General features: G+C 38.9%; 2 protein-coding genes across 10 annotated transcripts in view; one reads left to right on the top strand and one right to left on the bottom strand.

The window, feature by feature from the left end:
• Positions 1–16,829, bottom strand: part of SENP7 (SUMO specific peptidase 7) — a 31,928-nt gene extending 15,099 nt beyond the window's left edge. For 2 of the 4 annotated variants that reach the window (XM_018074727.3, XM_018074728.3), the window contains exons 1-8: positions 16,758–16,829; positions 15,399–15,469; positions 14,751–14,858; positions 12,447–12,541; positions 6,849–7,046; positions 5,067–5,264; positions 1,567–1,682; positions 668–843 (exon numbers count right to left, since the gene is read on the bottom strand). In XM_018074727.3, the coding sequence (XP_017930216.3) occupies positions 668–843; positions 1,567–1,682; positions 5,067–5,264; positions 6,849–7,046; positions 12,447–12,541; positions 14,751–14,858; positions 15,399–15,469; positions 16,758–16,812 (1,017 nt within the window). In that variant the 5' untranslated portion in view covers positions 16,813–16,829. The remainder of the gene's footprint in view (positions 1–667; positions 844–1,566; positions 1,683–5,066; positions 5,265–6,848; positions 7,047–12,446; positions 12,542–14,750; positions 14,859–15,398; positions 15,470–16,757) is intronic. The other 2 variants (XM_018074729.3, XM_018074730.3) reach the window with 2 other exon arrangements.
• Positions 16,830–19,280: 2,451 nt separating this feature from the next.
• Positions 19,281–23,726, top strand: FAM172A (family with sequence similarity 172 member A). Of its 6 annotated transcripts, none has more exons than XM_018074599.2 (4): positions 19,289–19,589; positions 19,942–20,013; positions 21,900–22,037; positions 22,369–23,726. In XM_018074599.2, the coding sequence occupies exons 3-4, from the start codon at positions 22,029–22,031 to the stop codon at positions 23,422–23,424; spliced, it is 1,065 nt and encodes a 354-aa protein (XP_017930088.2). In that variant the 5' UTR covers positions 19,289–19,589; positions 19,942–20,013; positions 21,900–22,028; the 3' UTR covers positions 23,425–23,726. The 6 variants fall into 6 exon arrangements, with proteins under 6 accessions (XP_017930087.2, XP_017930088.2, XP_017930086.2 ...); XM_018074601.2 differs by having other exon boundaries at positions 19,330–19,346; XM_018074600.2 differs by having other exon boundaries at positions 19,339–19,360.
• The last annotated feature ends 548 nt before the right edge of the window (positions 23,727–24,274 follow it).

The following is a 24,274-nucleotide window of genomic DNA, read 5'->3' as shown; positions in this document are numbered from 1 at the left end:
TTTTTCACTAGCTCTCTCACTGGTTGGGCTAACGGGATTCAGCAGTTGCCTGTCTCTGTGGGGTTTTAATCAGAAGGTGACAGGGATGCCTTTATTGTATTCAAATGCTTGAATATAAATCTTTGTACTTGACTGATTCCCCTCAGTCTTTTGTTTATGTTTTGTTTGGGGTTTTTTTTTGTTTTGTTTTTGTCTTTTAAATCTTAATGATGGATAAGAATAAAACTTTAAGGAAGAGTACAATAAACTGAGGAGAAGGGAGGAAGAAGACATCTGCAAGATTTCAACAACCCCAGGTATATTTAGTAATTTTTGTATTAAAGCCCCTAATTAGCCCCTAACTCTATATCATCTGTGAAAGAAGCTTCCCTTAAGCAGTTAGATGTCTTATTTTCAAAATTCTTTTAGTCCATGCTCCTGTTTGAAAGAAACACTGTCATTCACCTCTCACAACGTTTTTTCCTCCAATAAGGGTACTCTGATGTTGTGGACAGAAGTACATTTACTCACTCCTTCTGATGCATCACTGAACTACTTTCCCTCAACAGGTATAATAAGCCCTACTTATTACAACAATTCTTTTATTTGGGATGTTGCTAATGCTGCTACTGAAGTGTGTGTGCATGCGTGTACACAAACACATACATTAAAATTAAGTGCAACTTACAGAGAGTACAAGTGATTTTTCTGGAATGTGTGCATTACAATCATCAGAAATATGGCCACTATGTCTTCTTTTCCTTTTCTCAGAAGCAAAAGAGCCCGAGTCCTTCTGACTAAGAGTAGTGCTGTTCATCTGTCTGCCCCTTTTCTCCAGTTCATCATAGTGCTTGTTTTCTGCATCTAAAAAGGAGGTGATTTAACAGATTATCCTTAAAAACCTTTACATTTCTCCATATCCGTTATGTCTTAAATAAAATGCATGGGAGCAGGTATCTTCCACGAGTATCTTTAATAATCCTTTCCTTTTTTAAATTGTGTGTGGCTGCCAAAACATATTCCCTAAAATAATTAGGAATATTATTATTGCATAATTACTTAAGATAAGGGCATAAACAAATTCATAGCTCCCTTCCAAGTAAGAATTAGTGTTTGTTTAATCTTCTGCCAGATACAATATTCTCAATTCCCTGTTCTAATCTGCAAATATTACTAATCAGTATAAAAAGGCAGTGCATTATCCCTGAAGACTGAGCACAGAGGTCATAATTCTTCAGCAGTGAATACAAGTATTGTCAAATAGCATAAACATTTTAGCAGTGTTCACAAACCATTGAGCATTCTTAATGGATTACTTCCTTGATTATAAAAGACTTTTTAGAAAATCAGGATTATAAGAGTGAAGTGAGGCTTTCTTCAGTTTCATTTTTCTTCCACAGGTTTGATTCACCATAGTTTTATTCCTATTTAAAACCAGGCATTTGACATATTTTACCATACCTGTAAAAAACTGCATTTTGAGGAAATATATACATTGTTTGCAACACCTATTCTATTTCTGTGCTCTCCTATTCCAAAACTCTCCAAAATTCATACTTAAATGCTAGATGACTGCTCACTACAAACCTTTCTTTTGCAGCTCCCGTCTCCTTAACGTGACAGCATTAGTTTTTCCTGGTTCCTTAGAGGACTTGGTCAATTTACACAGCTCATCATCTGTCTTTCTCAGGCAACGTTCAGACCTGCAAATAATATTAACTATGACTTATCTTTAATTTTGAAAGAATACTGAAAAAAAATCGTAACAGAAACTAGAGTTGGTTAGACCACAAACTTCTGCCTTTCTCATAAAATTTGTGGACCTTGGCAAATGAAACACTATTAATTCAGTCCAACTGCAGAAATACACAGGTTATTCTAACAATGTTAATGAAACAGATGCTTCCAAAAAGCACAAAGTACGAAAATCTGGCATGCTTGACATCAGGCACAAATACTAATTTGCTGTAAGGAGTGACTGCAACAAGAACACATAAGAAAAAGAAAGAGAGTACAACAGTCACTTGTAATTAATATGGTGGGAATGAGACAATGTAGTATATTTTTTAGATTCAGCATGACTAACAGAATCCATTCCGTAAGACCCTGTAATGAGAAATTATTTGAAATAAAAATTCCTGCTTGAAAGGGCCTGCTGTGAAGGACGTAAGGGAGGATGGGACACATAAGAGAAAGAAACAGAAAAGGATCACAGCACTTAATCCAAATGGATTTCATGTTTATTGCTTTATAATGTGTCCAACTGTGAACGTTGTGGTCTCAAACTTGCTAAGAGCTAAGTGTCCATCACAATGACTGAAATCACTGACAGCTGAGCTCGGACTCGCAAAGAACATCACCAACCATGGACATCTCTAACTAGGTAGCCAAAACTGTTGGACTGTTCAAAACTTTCTGAAAAGATGCCTATTCTTCAGTGCCTATCTGTAGATTATTGTTGCTCTTTGGGAACACCGCAAAGACAAACAAAGATTTCCACAGAGCTCTGATACTACAACGATGAACAGTATGTATAAGCACTGTGAAGAAATTACTGATTATCTTTCCATTCACAAAGAACCATGAATTGGACCATACACAGAAGAAGTGCTCAGTTAGTGCTACTATTTATTCTGTATATTGAACAAGACAGGGTCTTGCATAGGTCGGGTAGCTCTAGTTCTGGAATAACCTCACTATAGAAAATTTTATTTTGGAACCCACATCTCTTTCTCAATTTAAATATTTGTATGCATAACAGCTGCATAGATATGACTGCCCTAAAAGACCATACAAAACCATCAAGCGTTTTTCAGCATTTGTTTTACACCAACATCACCATTCAGGCATTTCAACAATAGGAAGTATCTCATAGGACTGTTTCAGATAACAAGCTTCCTTAAACATGTTGACTTTATACATAAATTCTGCACATTTTATTTGCAATTTCAAACTTTGCTGGTAATTTAGCACCCTTTAACAGACATGCATCACCTATGAAGCTAAGGCAGCATATATACTATCAAGTGTTCTCAACAGCCATGGGAAAGAAGTACTTTAAACACTTCAAAACCCTATGTTTCTTTACATTTAAAACCTACCTCAAATTCATTAGTTATACTGATAGTTCAGTGGTGACAAACAAATGTGTTTTGCACTGGCTTGCAGTGAAAAAGCAACTCAAAATCCACCAATTCTGTAATACCAAAAGCAAGAAAGAAAATAGGGAACTTGCAGCAAGTTCTAGTTGGTAGAGATTAGTTAAGTTATTACCACGCTGTTCTGATCACACACAATTCTTTGGCTTGATCTGAAATTTCCAGAGTACAAAACTGGCACAATTTTCAGTAAAACAAAGTATGCATTCTAGCTACTCTGATGATACAAAAGACTCTCTGTATGACCATGTGCATTTATATGCATAACCTTTATAAGAGGGGAGGTTTTATTCTCCTCTGAAAGAAGGGACCTCAAAAGAATCAGTGCCAAGTGTATGTAATGCACAGATTTTACTTACAGAGAGGTGACGAGGATCAAGCCATGACTTTGCTGAAATAATTCCTAAATTCTCCATTTCCCATGTGATATGTCTTACAAATTGTACTATTGTGCTGGTCACTGGGGAGGGGTGAAAAATCATCCTAATGTTGGTTCCTGCTACTGACAAGCCTTTTACATAATACACAACTAGAAAGTTGTGTAGCAGGAACAGAATATTAATCATTCAAGCAATGAACCAATCCAAAGCTAAAGGAAGTTGAGGAGTACACCAATGGCTAAAAAAAATTACTAGTTCAAACCATTATTGTGCTTAATATAAAACTCAACAGCCACCCTCCAAATATGAGCTTGAAAAAGAACTCAAGATGTTCCCTCAGATTTAGAGAGTTCAATTCAAGAGTTCATGTTCTCCTCTCTATAAACCCACTATCTTCCATCATCCAAAACATTACCAAGTGAAAAAATCAGATACTAAAACTAAAAGATTTTGCCATAAAACAAAAAAAACCCCCACAACACCCCCAACAAAACAAAAAAAAACCCAACAACATGAAAGAAATCCCCACACTTCACTCAACCCTAAGTCATAGAAAACTATTAGCAACAAATATAATATTTGAGACAGCCTAATAAACTGTTCTATCTAAATCCCTCATCTAAATTGCAACTTTATCAGGTTAATTTAAGTAGCAATGGGTAACCCAATATTAAAAAATAAGGAATTAAAAATTAATTCCTATTAATTTCAGTTCTCTAAGATGTTGATGTATCAGAATGAGGAATATGACTTACTTTTCTCAACTTTTACCTGGGAACTGTTAATTACTCCTGCCCTCAAAAAAAAAAAAAACAAAACAAAACATTCTTCTCTTTCTACCTTCTTCCTCCAAATTTGTTGCTAAATTTTCCTGTGGAAAACTTGCTGTTGAGCAAAGATGTAGCCATAAGAGATAAGAGGATACAGCTTACTTTGAATGCAACTGCCTTCTTACATCAAAATGTTATATAATTCTAATACTTGATTTCCACTAGTTTTCTATGTCGAGCATTACTGTGATGCTCAGTCAACCTAAACACAGGAATAAAAGAGGAAAAGTAGAGGTTAAGTGGTGAGACGACACACACAGCCCTTAAACAATGTCACCCCGTTAGGATTGAGACCACTGGTGGGTTATTGTGAAATTACCTACTACAGAGAGGAATTTGGAAAATTTTGCAAAAGAAGTTAATTGAAATCATGCTAGAACACATTAACAGCTACAAGAAAGCAAGATTTTGGTTCTGGACACAAAACCAACTTAGATGTGTTTGAATTACTTGGCCATCTTCATAAATCAAAACACTGATCTACTGCAAACAGAAATTCCATCTAAGAAAGGAAAGTAGGCCATTAGCATCAGGTCCAGCAAATCAGAACAAATGCAGTGTTAAAAGGGCTCACTGGACAAGCATGTTAGCTGCACGCAGGAAACTGATCTCCTGATTCAAGACAGGAGTAGAACCAAAACTGTTTCAGGGAAATTCTTTTCCATTGTGAAGTTATGCCATTTCAGGAAGACTGGCAAAATCAGCAGTGAGTAACATACCTTTCAGACAGAAAAGAACTTTCATGAGGAGAACTTAATATCTGACATGTCTGCAGGCTGGCAACAGATGATGAGGGTAGTTGACCCGATTGCAATTTATCAGCAGCTGGTAAATTTGCATCAATTGTTACGTGGTTGTCTATGTACTTCCTTCCAATTTTCGTCCTCAGGATGTTCGTCAAGATAACTTTGGGTTGCCTGCCATATATATATAACAGTAAATCATAAATACTGCTCTGAAATCTAGAGGAAGAAACTTCTTGTAAAATTCATGTATCTTAGAGGCTTGATAATCAATATCAGTATTTTCAGTCCCTTAGGGAAAAAAAAAATCCCATTAAGAAACTTAAAATACAAGGTAAGAAGATTAACACAAAAAAGCAACAAGAGACCAGGATAAGAAAAACTAGCCATATAATTTCACCTCAGCCAAATACAATTCACACTGCATTGCCTCTAACGCATCATGTAGTACTGTTTAAAATCTGGTAAATGTTTATCTCTAAATAGCTTTCATGCAATAGACATTTCTCAGAAATCTCGAGCAAACAATCTGGATTTTCCTGTGAACAAGAAGCCTCCAGTGAAACAGACTGAATTTCCCCAAGCACTTAGCAAACAGGTAGAAAAAAGGTACACAAAAAGGTAGAATTAGAATTTGTTCCCCTCAATTACGAGGTGGCATTCTACAGAACAGCAAGACTCAGAAAAACATTCCCAGGTGTTAGAACACAAGCATCAAAAATAAGCTGAGCAGAAATACGAAGATAAAACTGCCCACTTGAGCACACACAAATTACTTCATGAAATTCTACTGCAGCCAGCTTGTTGTATAGCCCTTGATTTACCCACCTAAATTTCTCAATCTGGGATTTAAATTCTAGCACTTCCATTGCATTTTGTTTTGGATTAGGATGTAACCTCCTGGCCTTTTTGAATCTGTTTTGAAAAACACAGTCTTTTGGGAATTGACTGTGTAATTCTCCTGTTGTCTGTATTCATCCACAGAGCAGACTTCAGCACAGACTGTGTGATGTCTGGGGATCACTCAGATCTCCTCTTGCACAGAGATGTAAATTTGCTTTAAACAGGAGACTACCTTACAGACAAGATGCTGCAGATGCACACAGGTGATAAACAATGAGCATACCACTGAGAGAAGAAGTCTAATACAGAAAAATACTGTAGACTGGATGTAACCTCCAGTAAACAAAGTCCCTAAACTGTCTACCATCAGAAGCTTGGAGAAAAAACACAGAGAAAAAAAGCATTCACTATAGCCATACTTTTCCCTCCCTGGATATCTACAATTGACCACTGCTTGCAGGAGGGTCAAGATGATACTGGACTTGATATGCTTTTCTTCTGACTTGTTATGCGAGTTCTCCTATTTTCATGAGCAGTCTAAAGCAGGAACAGTGAAAAATACACCTTGATACCTTCTCTGAGAAAAGGGTTGCAGTTAAATACAAGTGTATTCTTTGCACAACAATAAAAAACCCCTGAACATTTTGAGAATCCAATGGTTAAATCAGAATTAATTGGTCTCATCAGCACAAGATCATCTAGAAGTCATTTGAACAGAAAAACCACCACAACATGCCTGGCACCATCTCTCTCAATGATTATCAAATGGAACCAGGAACAAGTGAATTCAACGAAGTCAGATGAAATACAGTTCATGAACAAGACAGCTGTGGTACAACAAATAACACTTTCTCATGAAAAAATAACTGCAAGGAAAATTTTTTCGTTTAGTGACATGAGGCAAAAACAACATACCTTTTAGACAGTAAAAGACTTTGGAGAGTAGGGTTTAAAATCTGCCATATCTTTAGGCTGGCAGTAGATGATGAGGGTGGTAAATCTGACTGCAGCTTGCCAGCATCAGAAAAATTAGCATCAGTTTTAGGTTGCGCCTGTGTGTACTTTCTTCCTAGTTTCGTCCTCAGGACATTCGTCAAGATAACTTTGGGTTGCCTGCCATACATATAATAATACATTAATAATAGGGTGCTGAGAACTTTTTAAGTCACATGAATCCAACAAAGCTTTTCTATGAGTTCACTGTCTCTGCATCATTCTTTATACCTTCACTAGAATTAGGTTCACTGCCTTGACAATTTACAAAGCAGTTCTCTTTTGAGAACAGGAATCACAAACACATCTCTTGATCAGGATAGCCTTTCAAGGTTTCTTCTTCCGGCATGAACGGCTAACATATCCACACGTGATTCTGAAGAGGCAAACTTTCAGGGAAGAGCCCAAGCTCCACCTCATCACAACCTCCTTTCAGGTCATTGTAGAGAGCAGTAAGATCTTCCCTCAGCCTTCTTTTCTCCAGGCCAAAAAACGCCAGCTCCCTCAGCCACTCCCCATGGGACTTACATACCAGACTTTTCACTAGCTTTGTTGTCATTCTCTGGACTTGTTCCAGCACCTCAGTGCCCTCCTTGTAATGAGGGGCTCAAAACTGAACATGAGAGTTGAGGTGCAGCCTCACCAGTGCCGAGTACAGAGGGACAATCACTGCCCTGGTCCTGCTGTCCACCCTATTGCTGACACAGACCAGGATGCCATTGGCCTTCTTGGCCACCAGTGCACGCTGCTGGCTCATGTTCAGGTGGCTGTCAACCAGCACATCCAGGTCCTTTTCTGCTGGGCTGCTTTCCAGCCACTCTTCCCCCAGCCCGTAGCACTGTATAGAGTTGTTGTGACTCAAGTACAGCCCCAACACTAAACCTTATTTAACTTATCAGCAGATAAATATTACAGATCACAGATGATTTGTCCAGATTTACTTTATTTTCAAACCACTGAGAACTGGACTTGTTTTCCAAGGGCTGGTCCTAAGAGGACACTGAAGTTCAGGTTAATTTGTTGGCTTTAAAAGATCACTGAGGCAAGAATTGTTTTTTTCTATTGCACGTCTTGCCTAACAAATAAAACTGACCATAGAGCAAGACTTCTTATAGCTAGAGAAAACCTTTTATTACTCACATAGCTGTTACACATAGTGTTACACACATGCTACAGTAACATTTCTTAAGCAAATGGCTCCTATTCCTCAGTGGGTTGACAACTGTGCAAGCAAATCTAATTGTCTCCCTGGCATGTTACAAAGACTCTGTGACCGTGTACGAACAGGATTTGTAAAGATAAGAGAAAATATTCCAACATTGAGTGTTTAAACAACACAATGATAGAAAAAGTCCACAGCAGGAGGTAAAGGAGTCAGAAGCAGAATTTCACCACCTATAATTTGCTGTCCACCTTGGAAACTCAGGTCTGACATGCTTTGCTCACATTCACATCATGCTAGGCCTTAGGCCCCAGGCTCCTCTGTAATTTGGTTTAATCACTGTTATTCAGCATTGAATTTGTAATGTCTCCATTCCCTTGATTTAAATAGGGTTTATGCATTTTAACCAAGAACTTTTGCAAAAACGAACTTAAAATTTCAAGCACACGCACATACCCATGAAACTACTGGAAATCAAACAAAAGACATTTCAAAAGATAAAAATTAGTGTCAAGCAGAAAAAAAGCAAGCAAAGTGTACACCAAAAGCAAGTTCCACCAGCAGACCCAGCAAGCAAGCTGCACAACAGTAAAACTGGAGGCATCTTGGTGAGGGAAAACCAAAGGCAATTATTTCTGTTTCTAAAGCACCTAACATACTACCTCCACAAAACGGAAAAAATACAAACCCAAAGGTAATGAAAATATACTTACACATGTAATGATGGAATAAACAAAAAACATATTATGAAAAATGCTATTAGCTGCTCCTGGCAAGTCTCATACCACTTTTCACAGGCGAAAAAGGATTATCCTACCTTAGAAAACACAGGATGAAAAGCTATTAATTGTTTATGCCCCTTTGGGGAATATGTTTGACCTCTATTTCACACAATAATCACAGCTACTAGATCCAGTTCCTTTCTCAATGATCATATTTGTGCACACCAGTGTTGTAACTGCTGGCTCCAATTCATTCAAATTTGCACTAGAAAGTGATCAAAATGAGGCCTGGAGGCTACTGATTCCTTTTGGACTAAATGATTATTGTCTACACCACTACCTTCACGCCTACATTCTACATACTAATAATACAAATTTGTGCCAGTGGGATGTCACATACCATTCGAGGGTCTCCCCATTAGATCCCATATAAGCTGAACATCTGTCCTGAGTTTACAGAATAAAGCCACTGATAGACTTGATGTGTATCCAGCTACCTGAGCTTCTGCAGCAACATACACAGCTCAGGAGGTCCTTGACTTTCTAGTGCCCAAAGGAATAATGTGGTACACTATCATCAATGGGAAACTCTGATACATTCACTGACTACATCCTATTACAAGAAAGCCTCTGTCCCTCCTCTTTCTTCTTCAAGGTCCTTTCACCAACTGATGAGAAGTCAATGACCAACAAGCAGCAAACATGAATATCCCCAAACACCTCCTTGTTTTGCTGGGTCAGGAAGTTAATACTGACAGAATGCATTTGTGAGGAAACCAGTATGTAAATGACTGCTACAAAAACCTGACTGCTACAGGGTCAGTACTTGATTCAGCTGTGACATGTATTTCAATTAACATTTCAAATACTGAGCTGAAAGAATCACACAGGTCTTATTTAAGTGCTCCTCCCAATCCTCCTCCCTAAAAGAAAACCAGACCAGGACAAGAAGCTTGAATTTCAGAACAGTGTTCCATTTTGTTTGGGTTTTTGAGTAGTTGTGGTTTGTTGAGGTTTTTTTGGCAGATTTTTAAAAAATTATTATTTTTTTATTTACCTCTATTCCCCTCTTCGGAGAATGCAGTAGTAATACAGCTGAAGTAAGTGGACACTCTAAACACTATTTCCAGGCAGTGATAGCTACCCTTGTAATAGTCTTATCCACCTCCTTGATTACTAAAAAGTTTCCTAAGTGGGATACCAAACACTAACTGACCAATTACAGAAGCACGATACCTAACGTTCTGTCACGACCCTAATGAACTGAACTATTGAGATTACATGACAGTTCTGTTTTGTGACATAATCACAGAAATTTGTAAGAGAACTCCAGCATATGAAAAGGACAAGGGAAGTGAGCTGCCCTGAGAGCCCTCTCTGGGATCACAAAACTATCACCTGACAGTAACTTTGCACAAGGCCACAAGCAGAGGTATACAAGTGCAAGCAGCTGCAGTTGCTGCTACAAACCCCCATGGTCTCATCACAGTACAACTGACAAAAGCAACCAACTACCAAATTTTATAATCCAAAATTTAAGTTAAAAAAAAAAACAAAAAAAAAACAACAACAAAAAAAACCAACAACAAAAAAACCCAAAACAAACCAAAACAAAAAACCACAACATGTGAAGGTGGGTTTGTGCTAATATATCCACTTTGTCCTTTCTGACTAAAATGAAGTGGCAGTAACAATGCTGAAGCAACACTTCAGATAAAACATGTCTCCCTAAACATTGGAGATGAGCTCCTGTCAATAAAAGTGGACCATTTTTAAAACACCAGGACCTAATATAAGTTTGTCATTGAGACTTATTTCCTGCTTTGCAATGCAAATGAAAAATTCCTCACTGGGAAGAAAGAACATAGAAACTATTGCATCAGAAAGACTCTCAGCATGCAACCTCACTCTTTCCTCTTCTGAGTTTTGTCAGTTCTCAGACTTTTGCTCAACAAACACCACTTCTTTAGAACCTGTGTGCTCTTTCTACTTATGCAATGAGATCACTGTGTCAACTTTGACTTACTGAGAAATACCAAATATCCAGATGGAATACTAAGTACAAGCTTCATTGCAGACAGTAAATTTTACAGAGAACCTCCAGCTAGTCTCTAGACACACATCTTTTTTTGCGGAAGTGAAAAATGTACTTGTTTAATATCTGAATATTTGCTGTCTCTTTACAGTCTAAATCATTTCTCATTAACATGCTGGTAAGATTTTGGTAAAAATTATGGAACACCTACAAATGCTATTTGAAAGTCTCTCACATATCAAAATAAACATATGTAACAGAAAATTAACATATGTAACAGATCCAAAGGTAGGTTTAAAAAAAACCCCATCTCCTCAATGTTGAAAGATCAGTTCAAAGTTTACTGAAAGACCTTTAGAGACTGACATCAGATATCAACATAAATGAAATTCAGAAAACTGCAATTAACACAGCTAATTCTCCCAGGTTGACCCTGTGAGCTGCTCCCTCAGTTAAAGTTACTGACACAAGCATTTTGAGGTAAATCCATGTAAACTCACAGCTATGCCTCTGAGGAGGTATGAAAAAATAAATTCAGCATCTTTTATAAGTTCAGCTCTTCCCTGCAACACTTTGAAGCATTCTGAATATACAGACCAGGCTAAACAATGACTATTCATAGGTCACAAAACCACATAACTCAGCAGTGTCATTAAGCATTTTCATTACCTGTGCACTTGGTCTTTAACCACAACATCTCCTGACAAGAAACCACTTATGGCGAAGTTCAGTCGCAGTCAGAAAACAGGGCAGAGAATGCTTACTCATTTATTTAGAATTGAATGATTTGTGGAATAATAATTGCTTCATTAAGACAAACATAATTCATTTCATCACAAAGTCATTTTGTTTCCTAGCTACCGCTAATAAATCTAGTTCTACATTTTCATTTCTATTTGTCAACTACAGCACTTACAGTTTCAAAAGTTTCTTGGATAAACAATTATCTATCTGACAGCTTCTCAGAAGATAACTTTAAATTATTTGCCATAATCTCAAAGAAACCAAGATATTTGCTCTTGTCAACAGAGCATAAAGAAGCAGCACATCAGTTGTCTTAATTATTGACTTAGGTGTCTTGACAATAACACAGAGGAGAAAAAGCTCTAGTTTTTTTACTGCCTTCCCCTACTAATCACCATATTGCTTAAGGGGTTTTTTAATTGTTTTTAAGAGTTGATAAAGCTAGGTTAATGAGTGTGGACAACCAGGTAAAAAAGGCTAAGCAAAAGATAATCTGGGAAGATTCTTAAATACCTAAATACCTAAAATATCTAGAGCTAGAATGACAATTTGCACTTAGAGAGCAACAAACACCCTTCAGGATTCCAAGCAGGTCAATAAGCAGTAATTCCTCTAGTAAGTGCTGCACTCCCATTCAAATGTCACAGTCTTGTGTTGTGTTAAAACAAAGAAAAAGTTACAACTGCCATGAGATCACTGAAGAACGATTCTCTGAAGGTGAGCTACCCAACAGCTTGAAAACCACCTCTGCATGACACAAAAAACCAGCCAGAGACCTGAGATGCCCATCTTCAAGACAGACTGCAAAACTCTGAATATATGAACAGAGAGGAACTAATTTTAAGGTGACTTCTTACCCAACTGATTCTTCCTCATTAGAGCTGTGTCTGTCACGGTCCTTTTGCCTTCTTCCTTTTGTGGAAGGCTTTCTGTAGTTGGCACTTAATCTCCACTGAAACAAAACAAATAAAATTGGTAGGTTTCAAGATTCAGATTTCTTCATTAATATGTCATAATGGATAACATTAGAAAAATGGAAAAAATGGAACAATGCCAGACATAGAAACAATGTAACTGATCAAACAGAGCAGAGCCACAAAGAGCACATATAACAATTTCGAAAAGAATGAATCTGCTTCATTTAAAGCATCCACATACCACCTGATCTTGAATGGAACTTACTTCTCCTAAAAAATATGACAATACAAGAAAATTCAATTGTTTCCCTATTTAAAGGATTATCACAAACAGGGATTTAAATATTAGGCCTGTTTTACATAATCACAAATACACGAGACAGCCTCTACTTTCTTTAATTCCATATATTTAACCCAATTGTATTCCATAGAAAGATATAAAATTCTGAGAAGGAAAAGAAATTTGAAGGTTTGGCACAGAGGTGGAAAAATTTTTAACAGCAAGACTTCATTTTTTTCCAAATTTTCTTACCTTCCCAGAAAGCACTTATATTTTCAAATTAAATAAATGAAGCTGCACCAAAACATAGTTATTGCTGCAATTCCCCAAACCTACCTCCCTCTGCCATTACCTCCCGCTAATCTCTCCTTGGTTTTTTTTAAATGTAAAATATAATAAACCAAAGAGATGTTGGGAAATTATGCCAGTCAGGCTGAAAGCAAACATCTTCCTTTCTGTCTAATTGTGGTGTAAAAGGGCATCTGAAAAATTCATGCCCACACATTTTACAAACTGTAGTGCAAGTCTGGAATGTGCATCCCAAACTACCTTCTCCCTACCATAAGGGACTAACTCTAATGAAAAATACCCCCGTTACTGAAAAATTTGGCAGCAAGAAATTGCCTTGAAGGTGCTCTGCCCTCTTCCTGCCTTCAAACATCATCTATTTCACCTCATATCACTGGTGTTCATGCATGGTAGAGACCTATACATCCAAATCACTTAAAGCTGCACCAAGTTCCTCAAACAACACAGACCAAATTCTGATACATCAGAGCAAGCTTTTCTTTTAAAGTAGAACAAAAAAACTAGTCAGCATTTAAAGCACATAAAACCCTTTACCACATGGAAAAGTCTAAAATATATAGACACAGGCAGGAAAAATAAGAAATGGAAAATTAGACAACACACAGGAAGTAACAAACAAACAGAAGTACTTTTCCATTCATCCAGTGCAATCACTGTTTTTGCAGAGGCAGAGAGAAAGACAGAAAGAATTCCATGCAAGTGCTGTCTGGATCTGCCAAAGAGGCTACTGCTTGTAACCACAGGAGACATTACCTCCAATTTCAGAATCTGGCTGTTATTGGATGCTCTGGTCACTCAAAGAATTAACAGTATAGAATACAACCACACAGTGAGTCTCTATTGCAGTGTGCTGAAACGACCTGGCCTACCAAGAGACCTAGGGGACATTATCACAAAAAAATTCCTAACTACCCCCACCAAGCTTTTAAAATTCCTCTGAGGACGAGCCTGTTTGTCCTGCCTCATGATTCTGAAAGCACTAAAACCTACAACAAACTCTTGATGCTGAGCTGAAGAAGATAAGAGTAGCAAAATATGTTTCCAACATTTGGCATTTTAAAAACGTTCATTGAATTTGGAACAGATTTATAGAGGTAAATATTTGCTTCTATATGTGACTGAGATGGTCAAGACAGTAATTTATGATAACTGTATTAACACTAAAAGACTGTAAGAGTACTTATGGCATTTATTTCTGTATTAGCACCTAAAATTCTGTCAAAAGTGATACAGCACTTAATTTATTCTCTTAAAGTTTAAGCTCTAAGATATAAACAATAACTATCTGAAAACTCAACTTAAAAGTTATTTCCATATCATAACAAAAAGTTTACTATGTGATCTGAATATAACTTAAAGTTCAGAAATCAGAAGACAACTAAAAAAATGATTATATTTATCTTTAAATTAAAGACTTTTAAGACAGCTTCAAACTACACCTGAAGACCAACTCTGCTTTTCAATGATTTAGGCTGGAAACATGGCACTAAAGCTTCCATTTCTGTAAATGTATGCCTGCAGGCAGATTTCAGACCTACACACCTGTTTCTCTCCAAGGCAGCACTTGGTATTAAAAAAGCCAGCATCCAAACCAGAACCAAAACCTCATGTAACATTCTCTTACACACTTAACACTCTGAAGAACTTCTCTTTACCTCTTTTAAAGGGTAGTCCCAATGGTGGGAGCCTGGGAGCCTTGCCAAAGGGGACTGAACTTGGACAGCCTCTGATTCGGTGTTTGTTTTCTTCTTTGGTATACGAAACTGAAAATAGATGATGTTACACACGCGATAAAACTAAATTATGCCCTGTTGCTATGAGCTGGCATACTGCCATGTACAAAGGTTTAACTGTCAGACAAAACTAAGCTGTAAGGGAAGCACTGATGTGTGACTTTAGTTTAAATGCATTCCTCATTGATGAGGAATTGATCCCAAATCATGAGTCATACCTCATGAGGAGCTAGTTTTAACACATGAACCATCTGAAAAAGCTCTTCCTATTTTATTAACTTCACAACTTAGAACACGTGCCTAAAAGGTGACAACCAATGTACTGACAGTTTTCTTAGTTCACTCTGATTTGTTTACACTCCAGTTAAGTTGTTTCAGCTTAGAGAATGATAAAGAGCAAAGAAAATAGCTGAATATCATGACTGTCACACCAGGTTTGCTCTCACTAAACAAAAAATTCAGGATGAAGAACAATTACATCTTACAATAGTACTAGCATTTTGGTACGATAATTTAGCATCAACAGACTACAATGTACTGAAAGTGGTATAACCTATTGTCATTGCTAACCTTTGCAGAAATGGAACCAGCATTTGGAAAGTAATTACTGTCAGAGAAAACAGTAGTCCATGGAAATTTGCCTATTTAGGAAAAAATATGTAGGAAATAAGGTTTGTTTACTGAAATTCAAACCAAAAATTATCAAACTGAATTCTTACTAGTTCATCAAGACAAGGAAATAGGACAGCAATTCCTATCAGTTAGTTAAACCAGCTAAAATAATATCAACTGAAAGAATAAAAGTGCAAGCATTGCCTTTTCTCTAGGCATCCTGAGAAGCAAAACCTGACATTGCAAATACAACCAGATGAGAATGAATCAGAGAGGGAACGCAAAGCTTTCACATAACTGAGTCTATCTCAGCCAGGAAAAAGCTGAAGCCACTCCATATGATGGTAGCTGTCAAGTGTACTTGATTTGCAAGCCACCAGGTGCCCCATGCTGTACCATGAAATTACAAGCAGGGATTCTAGAACAGCAGTGCTAACAACTTAATAATTAATACATCAACTACATCCATTAGCTCAGTAGGCAGTCCTTCAGACAGACCATAATGCAGCATGCTGCACCATAATGAGATAATACTTCAGTCCTTCAGTCTGAATCATGAGTGCTCTTATTCCTTCTCTACACTTCTTTGAAACAAAGATTAAGCTTTTTTGTTATCAGTACCTCAGACTGCTTTTGCTGGTCAAAGGCTGTAATAACAAATATGCCTTTGATAACAGATTCTTCAAATTATAAATTTAAAAAATAAATTATAAACGTTACGCACAGGCAACAACTTCTCATACAAGTACCTCCCTTCCTTTCCAATCAACATAAAAGTATTGAACAAAACATTTTCTTACTCAAGGACTTCTACAAGTAGACTGTTTCAAATTTGTTTGGTTGGTTTTCTTTTAAAAGTGGCCTATAAATATGTTCATCAGTTAGAATGCATTCTTCTGATCTGCACTTTAATGGCCAGGTACAAATTTCTTACTTCAGAACTCCACCAGCTGCCTGACTAGAGATTTCTATTATGAGATTGCTAAGAACACATAGTTACCTAGAATTTTAATATGCATTTAAAGGTGAAGAGGTTCAGATAACCTCTGTAATAACATAACAGATAACATTAATAACAGATAAGGCCAGACTCAGAAGACAAGAAGAGGCAGACAGACTGACAGAAAGGGATAAAAAGCACAAGATACGTTCATCAGTAACATTTTCAGCTCACCATACAGCATCTTCTCAATGCTCACACTCATTAAGCAGATGTTGGTTTGCAGTGTCCACAATTAAGTTACAAAACAAGCACAAAATTGAGAAGTAAACAGAGTTCTGAATCTATGCTAAACGCAACCTATGCAGTTGCCTCACCTTTTCCCAAATAAAAGGTGACTAACTCAAGACATATACGTGTATACGCACTCATCTAAACCAGCAGTGCTTTTCTGAAGGTTGTCACCTGTAGGAATGCAAATTCTTCAGGGCACTGCAGAGATAAGAGATCTTAGCAAGAAGTCTTGGGATTTAAACAAAAGCAATTTGAATTGTTTGCCTTCACTCCCTGAAATTCTTGCATTATCTGAGATAAACAAACAGACTTCTAAACCCTGTAGTAAATCTCTTTATGGCCTTGCTTTTCACCATCAATCATTGTAACTGTAATGTAGAAGTGCCTGCTCTCCTGTTTGATGAAAACCAGCTCTCTGTGTTTCCCTGACCCCTAACCCCGGCTATAAAGGGAATGCCTGTCCCTCCTTCCCCAGACCCCATCTATACACCAAAGATTGTAATCAATAAACGATTCAGTTTGTTCATGCAACCTGGGTCTGTGCAAATTAAATCGCTACAGTCACCTGCAGGAACAAGGGTCAGAGAAAGTGCATAAACAAGGTGCTGGAAACAACTTATTTCTACACCACTAGATAGTCCAGACCTTACTGGATCAAACCGGTTCCTGTGCCTACCATTTGTTTTCACCAGTACTTCCACTGCTAGAAAGTACTACTAATAGAGATATTTTAGAAAAAATAAACACTAGCAAATATTACACAGTTGTGCAGCTGCTCTACTTACTTGACCTCACTCTACTGACTCTAGTATTTTAGCCTAGGTCTTAAAATGCCCCTGAAAACATCCTGTTCATGTGTAATCAAATGCTAAGCCTATCATGTATTAATACAGGTTCAACAGCAGACATTAGTATTGGTTGCTACCACAGTAAACTGTCCAGCTTTTGCTGGACTGCTGAAGAATGAATTTGGTTATGCAAACACATCAGAATGCCCTAGGATACCCACAGCCTCAAAATAAATTGTTGCTAATTGTTGTAATTTATAGCAACACTTACGTGACTTGAAGATGATGTTCTTCCTGACATGATTTTCTCTACTGGAAAAAGAAAAAGAAACAAAATAAACAAAAAATTGTGGTTTACTGATTAAGAGGGAAGCAGGACCACAGCAGTAGGTACTAAGAAAGAACAAGAAAATCTTTTTTGAGCAAACTAGGACAAAGAAAACACATTAATATAATGGCTTGGGTTGGAACGGACTTTTAAAAGATCAACTACCCCACTCCTCCTACCATGGGCAGGGATACCTTTCACTTGGTTAGGTTGCTCAAAGCCAATTCAACCTGACCTTGAACACTTCCAGGGATGGGGCATCCACTGCTTCTCTGGGCAACCCACTCGAGCATCTCACCTCCCTCAGCACAAAAAAACTTCTTCCTCAGGTCCAACCTACCCTCTTTCAGTTTAAGGCAATTGTCCCTTGTCCTGTCACTCCAAGCCTTAGTAAAAAGTAATTGACAGCCATAATACAAGAGACCACACACGCTTGGGCCAGGCTCTGAATTGTCAGCACTGACAGAACCATTAAAGAAATTGCCACAAGAATTTATCTTTAGTGAAGCCATTTAATGATCAACTGCCCCCCCCCCAGCACACAATCAATAAGCATTTAACACTTTGACTGTAGAGTGAAAAGGAGTCACAGAAGACAGCTATAGCACTACAGGACAGGGGCTCCAAGAATAATATTCAAGTATTCCTGGTGGTCTATAAACTTCATCAGTGGAAGGACACAGCTTCAGAGCTTTCAGCATCCATAGGTGTTTGTTCTCTTCATAAATACTCCGTATGACTCTGGCATAACGCTTTAAGTCTCTTAATAAGCCCTTCAAGTTCAGGGACTTTCATTTACCTCAGCGGGATTTTTCAACTTACAAGCCCAAGACCCCCAGCGTGGGGAACAGCAACATCTACAGACTGACAGAAAAGAGAAAAGCCAAACTACTGCCTACTGTTCCGAAGAGGGAAAGCCGACAAGCGGCGGCCTCCTGACAGCTCGGGCGGGCAAAGGGACCTCCCGGGCTGTCACCGCCGGGACCCGGCCTGGCTCCTGGTCCCGAACCCCCCTTCCCCAGCTCCCGATCTCCAACCCCCGCTTCCTTCAGCCCCCGACCCCGCACCGCCGGCTCCTCCCGCTAGGAAAGGAACGGGCTTCCCAGTGACACACGCACAAGTGCCGAGAGCCTAGGCCGGCAATTCCACCTCTCCGCACTCCCTCCTCAGCCTCCTTCCCGAGGAGCAGCAACGCCGCCGCCGCCGCCGCCGGCCGCCCTCCCTCCCTCCCTCCCTCGGTGCCCTCCGTCCCCCGCTCGCTCGCCTGAAACACCCCTGCCGGGCCGGGCCCGCCGGGGCGCCGCCTGCCAGCCGTGCTCCCGCTGTACTCCCCGCTCCAGCGCCGAGGGGCTGGGACCGGACGGCCCACTCGGCGCTCCCCGCCGCGGCCGCCGCTGTTTACCCGGGCCCGCCGCCGCCTGCGGCAGCTTCCCGGGCACTTCCGGCCGGCACCGCCTCGTCCCGCCCCGCGGGGCCGGGCCGCGCACCGGGATCGCCCCACGCCCGGGCACTGCCCCTCAGCCGCTATGGGCTTTAACTTTCGGGAGTTTATCTCGGTGCTGAGCCGCTGGTGGGAGAAAACCTCATTGTTTTTAGAGAAGCAATCGAGAACCCGCCCCGGGGCAGATTTAGATTTCCCCTTGCTAACCAGGTTTCCCTCAGCTGGCAGCCGGACCCCAGCAGGGGGTTAATCCCCTACCGGAGGGCTCGGCTGCTTTATAAACCCAGCTGTGGCCACGGTCTGCAGCCGATGGCCTAGGAAATCCTCCTAACAGCCAAGAGGAGACAAAGATTTACTGGTTGGAATTTTTTATTTTTTTTTTTTTTTTTTTGGGGGGGAGTTTGGTTTTGCTGGTTTTTTTTCCAGGGCAGCTTCAGAATTGTAGGCTTTATGTGTGTAGCTTTCTGTTTTGTCCTCTTGGGTGGTGGGAAGCAAAACTGGTTCGGACAAGTGTTTAGTCTCACACTCAAGAGGTTTTAGCTTTAACTTAGGTGTAAATTACAAACGAAGGGTGTTAGCCTGTAACTCGGAACTATCTTGAGTGCTTTTGGTGGCCCTATCACCTACTGATAGGTTTTACAGATATACACCCCACTACATAAAGTAATGAAACCTGAAACTGTGATGGGTTTATTTTCTTTCATGCACAGGACTTATCTACACTCACAGAGAGAAAAAGATTTCCATCTACGATGATGACAGATTTTACAGGAGAGCATACGGTAATGTTGGGCTTTTAGAAAGTGGTTTTAAAGAGAAAAGAACCCCAAATCTTTACAGATCTCATAAAGAGTAGTGCTTACACTGCAGTAGTGTTTAGAATGCGCCACTTGCTGTAACAAACACTAGCTGAATTTACAGCTGAAGTATTTTACAATCCAAACAGAAATGGGGGAGGAAGGAAAAGAGTGATTATTTTTTCTGTAAATGGCATTATTGTGGCTCTGGACTAATATGCTATTCAAGCAAACTCTTAAGTGATAAACTAGTATAAATTGCCTCAAAACTTCTTATTTCACACCTTGAAGGCAATTTTAGGAAGGGAAGTCATACATACACCTCATGTAAAACTTTTTTTTTGTGTGTGTGTTTCTGCCTCCTGAAATCTTCAGAAACCTTTCACAGTGCTTTGTAAAGTAGATGTTCAATATTACATACACAGGGTTTAATTTGGAATCACATATCCCTGTTTTGGAACTGAAAAAGCAATGTTGTTGTTAGTAGCTGAAGTAAGGGAATAGTAACTTCCTGCTCGTGGTAAGTTGGGAAATTAGTCTTCAACCTTTTAGGGACTGAGAAGTGATCCACAGCATGCCACTCTGTAAGGAAATAGCATTTATCTATTCATAATTGTTATAGAATGCTTCACCTTTATCCATAGACATCTTCCCTTAAAATATGTCCATTTTTCTCCCACTTCATCACTTGGGGACAACAACATGAATATGCATAGCTTCTTCCCTACTAAATATGATCTCTTTTCTATGAATTGCCCATAGTTCAGTAGTGTAGCAAAAAGAGTGTTCTGCCATCTCCTTTGTGTCTTTCATGCCTCCCTGCAGAATGAAAAAAACATAGATGAACATGTGCACTTGCAATTTCTTTGTGCTGTTTCCTTTTCAAGAAACGGGCAAGACAGTAAATAGATTATGTGTCTTAGAATCTGATTTTTCCCCCCTTTTCTATATGTACTGATTCCATGAGATAAAAAAGGAGAAGGTACCATTTTCTAGCCTGCTCTCTATTAATCAGAAGACAGGAATGATCCTGAAGAGAGGACTTAACATTATTAACCCAATGGAGATTGCTCAAAAAGAAAATGCATGTGATGTTGCTATGTTGAAAAGCTAAAAACTTTTTTAAAATTTGGATCTTTAAGGAATAATTTTCAATATGGTAATCAGTTTACTCAGGGAAACTTGCATTCCTTGAAAGCATTGGGTTCCAACTCAAGTGGCTTACATGAAAATATTCAGATCACTTTTAGTCCTAGTAATTGGCTTTATCAGATGGTATAGTGAGTTTTAACACAGAAGGTGCTTTACTGTGTTCTAAAAACCTCTGTTAGTTCAGCAAGAAAAACTTAAAGATATAGAGTAGCTTGTACCAAATAACTTGACAAATATAACTTAATGTAAAACATTTTAAAAAAAAATTACTGTGTCAGGACAAAACTCCTGAAAAGGTAGGATTTTAACCACACCAAAGGTCATGCACTGTTTAGCATTCTACAGCCACTGACAGTCAGAGTAGATTGAAGAGTTATTAGGAAAATAGGAAGTTCTGATAAACTTATATAATTCACTGGAGATAATCTGAAACTAGAGACCTCAATCCAACCTCATGATATTTCCAACCTACATGGATTTTGTTTTCTTCTGTTCCTGGATCACAGTGGCTAGCTTATTCTGCCATCCATTCCCATCCATGTGGCAAGTGCTTGCAATGATGAATGAATAACTGGAGTGATGAGTAAAAAGCAAACACATACATGCATTATCTGTGCTAGTGCAGTTTGAAGGTAGAACAGGGAGAGTGTGCTGGTACACAAGCAATGTGAAGGTTGAAGTCCTTAGTAAGTGCAGCTTGATTTTCTTTAAAAATTTAGGATCCAGTAAGATACTCGGGACTATTTCCAACTGACAAGGCATGTACTTCAAAGGCAGTCTTGAAACTCAGCAGAGTTTCAAGATAATGTCTAGGACACAGCACGATGGAAGAGCTGTTAAAATGAACAATGAACCAGGTACACAAACTTCCTCCTTAAGGTCTTTAATTCAAACTAGCTTAAAAAGGTCTTTAAACAAACAAACTAGCTTACAAACTTTAACAAACTGAAATCAAGACATAATAAAGGCAGATATGTTACTGCTGTTGGAAATTAGCAACCAAAATTTCTTAAGAGATTTTACAAGCAGCTGGTTTACTACACATCACCAAGAGAGAGTCTGGATCAACAAGTATTTTCTTTGTAACTGCTTTTAAATCTGAATTCTAATACAGAGGCTGGAGGGGGGGTTAGGCAGGTGTTGTATGGAGGTCTATTGCCACATTGACATAGTCTTCTTAATTTGTAGTGGTTACAAATACGGCACGAACTCAGCCTGAGGAAACTAATAGAGGGTTCGGAGTATCAAGAGGATCTGAAGTATGACTTCAATATAAAAGGGGAACTGAGGCATCTGGATACAAATGAGTCCTTTGTTTTCAATTATTACAAGAGCAGATTTGAGCAGAATCATAAACGCTACGAAGTTCTGGGACGTTTTATTACCCAGTATGTTTATGAGCTCCTGGAGAGGGTCTGCATGCTACAGAAGGTTTATATTCCTACTGATGCTACAGAGGATGAACCAAGAAGTTTCTTTTTCATGAGCAAGAATGCACTAACAAGTTCCTCTAGCCTCATTATACTTCTTCAAGACCGTGGAGTTTTCTGTGCTGGACAGTGGGGGCAAAAGACAATTGTCAGTGATGGCCTGAGACATGGAACACAAATACCATTCATCAAAATGGCCCTTCAAAGCCACTGGGAAGTGATTGTACTGAATCCCAATGACAACTTTGCGGATCTGAAGACTGAAAAGCACCACTTTTCTACCAGGGAAGAAGCAGTTACTTTTACACAGTCTGTCTGGTGGATCCCCAAGAGGGGCAGCAGCAGCCCTGAGGAGCACACCATGTATGTGTGGGATCATTTCATTTCAAAGAGCGCAGCCAAGAATGTGGCCTTCATTGCCCATGGTTATGGTGGCTTGGTGTTTGTTGATCTGCTGGTGCAGAGAACATGTGAGGTGATGAATAAAGTGTTCTCCGTGGCCTTCATTGACTCTGTGCACAACACACAGCACCAGACCAGGAACAATCCACAGATACAGGAATGGATACTGAAATGCTGCCGCGAGTGGGTGTCAAACAGTAAACCTCTAAATAAGACTGTGGACTTTCTCTTGAGAACAAATTGTCCCACTGTCTCTGCTGGAACGGAAAAGTATGGTTTAGCACCCTCCTGCTGTCTCCATGCCATCTTTAGGTACCTGAAGAGCTCCCTGAAAGCTAAGACCATAACAGCTTTTAGGCATTCACCTATTGCAACCAGAAACAGCACGAAGAAGAAGAGAGCCAATAAATAAAGGCACACTGGTTTGTTCTTGATAGTAGTCTCTTCCTTTCATAACTGCCTCTACACCTTTCAATCACCTAAGAACCTTCATCTCACTGTGGAGCAACTTAGAGTTCTAAGTTTGAAGCTAATTTGTTTGTTTTTGATTAAAAAACCACTAAAGTTAACTATTAGGAAAGAAATGCATTATTGAAAGCCTTAAGCCACAACCCTCTGGCTAGCTGTGAAATTTAAAGTTGAACAATAAAGATGTTATAAGGCATATCAACTCAAGTATATAATTTTTAAAAATAAACACTCTACAGTTATGGCTCTATAATCAGACTAAGCTAGCAGTGAAACACTTGCTTAAGTGCCTAGCTTCATTAAAAGGACAAATCTGGAATAGAAAAAACACGTAAACAATCTGTTTCTTCCTTACTATGTACCATACATTGCTTAAAATCTTTCAAGAGCCAGAGCATCCACCTTCCTTCCTGAAACATTTACTGTTAAGTTGAACAATACTTCAGGGAACTACATACTACTACCTTCCCTCCAGTCAGAGTTGGTGTGCCCCAAACATGATACAGTGAGCTAAGGTAATTTCCATTTAAAGCCAACTAGGCCTGTGAGAACACTGGACATGAGCTGCTGTAGAAATACAATACTCTAGCAGCCTGCAGTTACCAAACTAACGCAAAAGAACGACATTGCTGTTTCCACTCAGCTGTTTAATTTTACACAGAGGTGGGAAACAGTTTTTAAATGTACATACTCAAGGTTTGCAATGTATACAAGCAGAAGTTCAAATAATCTTTAAAGTGAATGTAAACAAACCAGTTAATTCTGCTTGTGGGAGTTAAGTGTTCAGTGGCTGC

This window comes from Manacus vitellinus, unplaced genomic scaffold, assembly GCF_001715985.3.
Source record: "Manacus vitellinus isolate BGI_N305 unplaced genomic scaffold, ASM171598v3 scaffold_28_pilon, whole genome shotgun sequence".
NCBI classification, from domain to species: domain Eukaryota; kingdom Metazoa; phylum Chordata; class Aves; order Passeriformes; family Pipridae; genus Manacus; species Manacus vitellinus.
The sequence above is the reverse complement of the archived record's forward strand: the minus strand, read 5'-3'. Positions and strand labels throughout refer to the sequence as shown.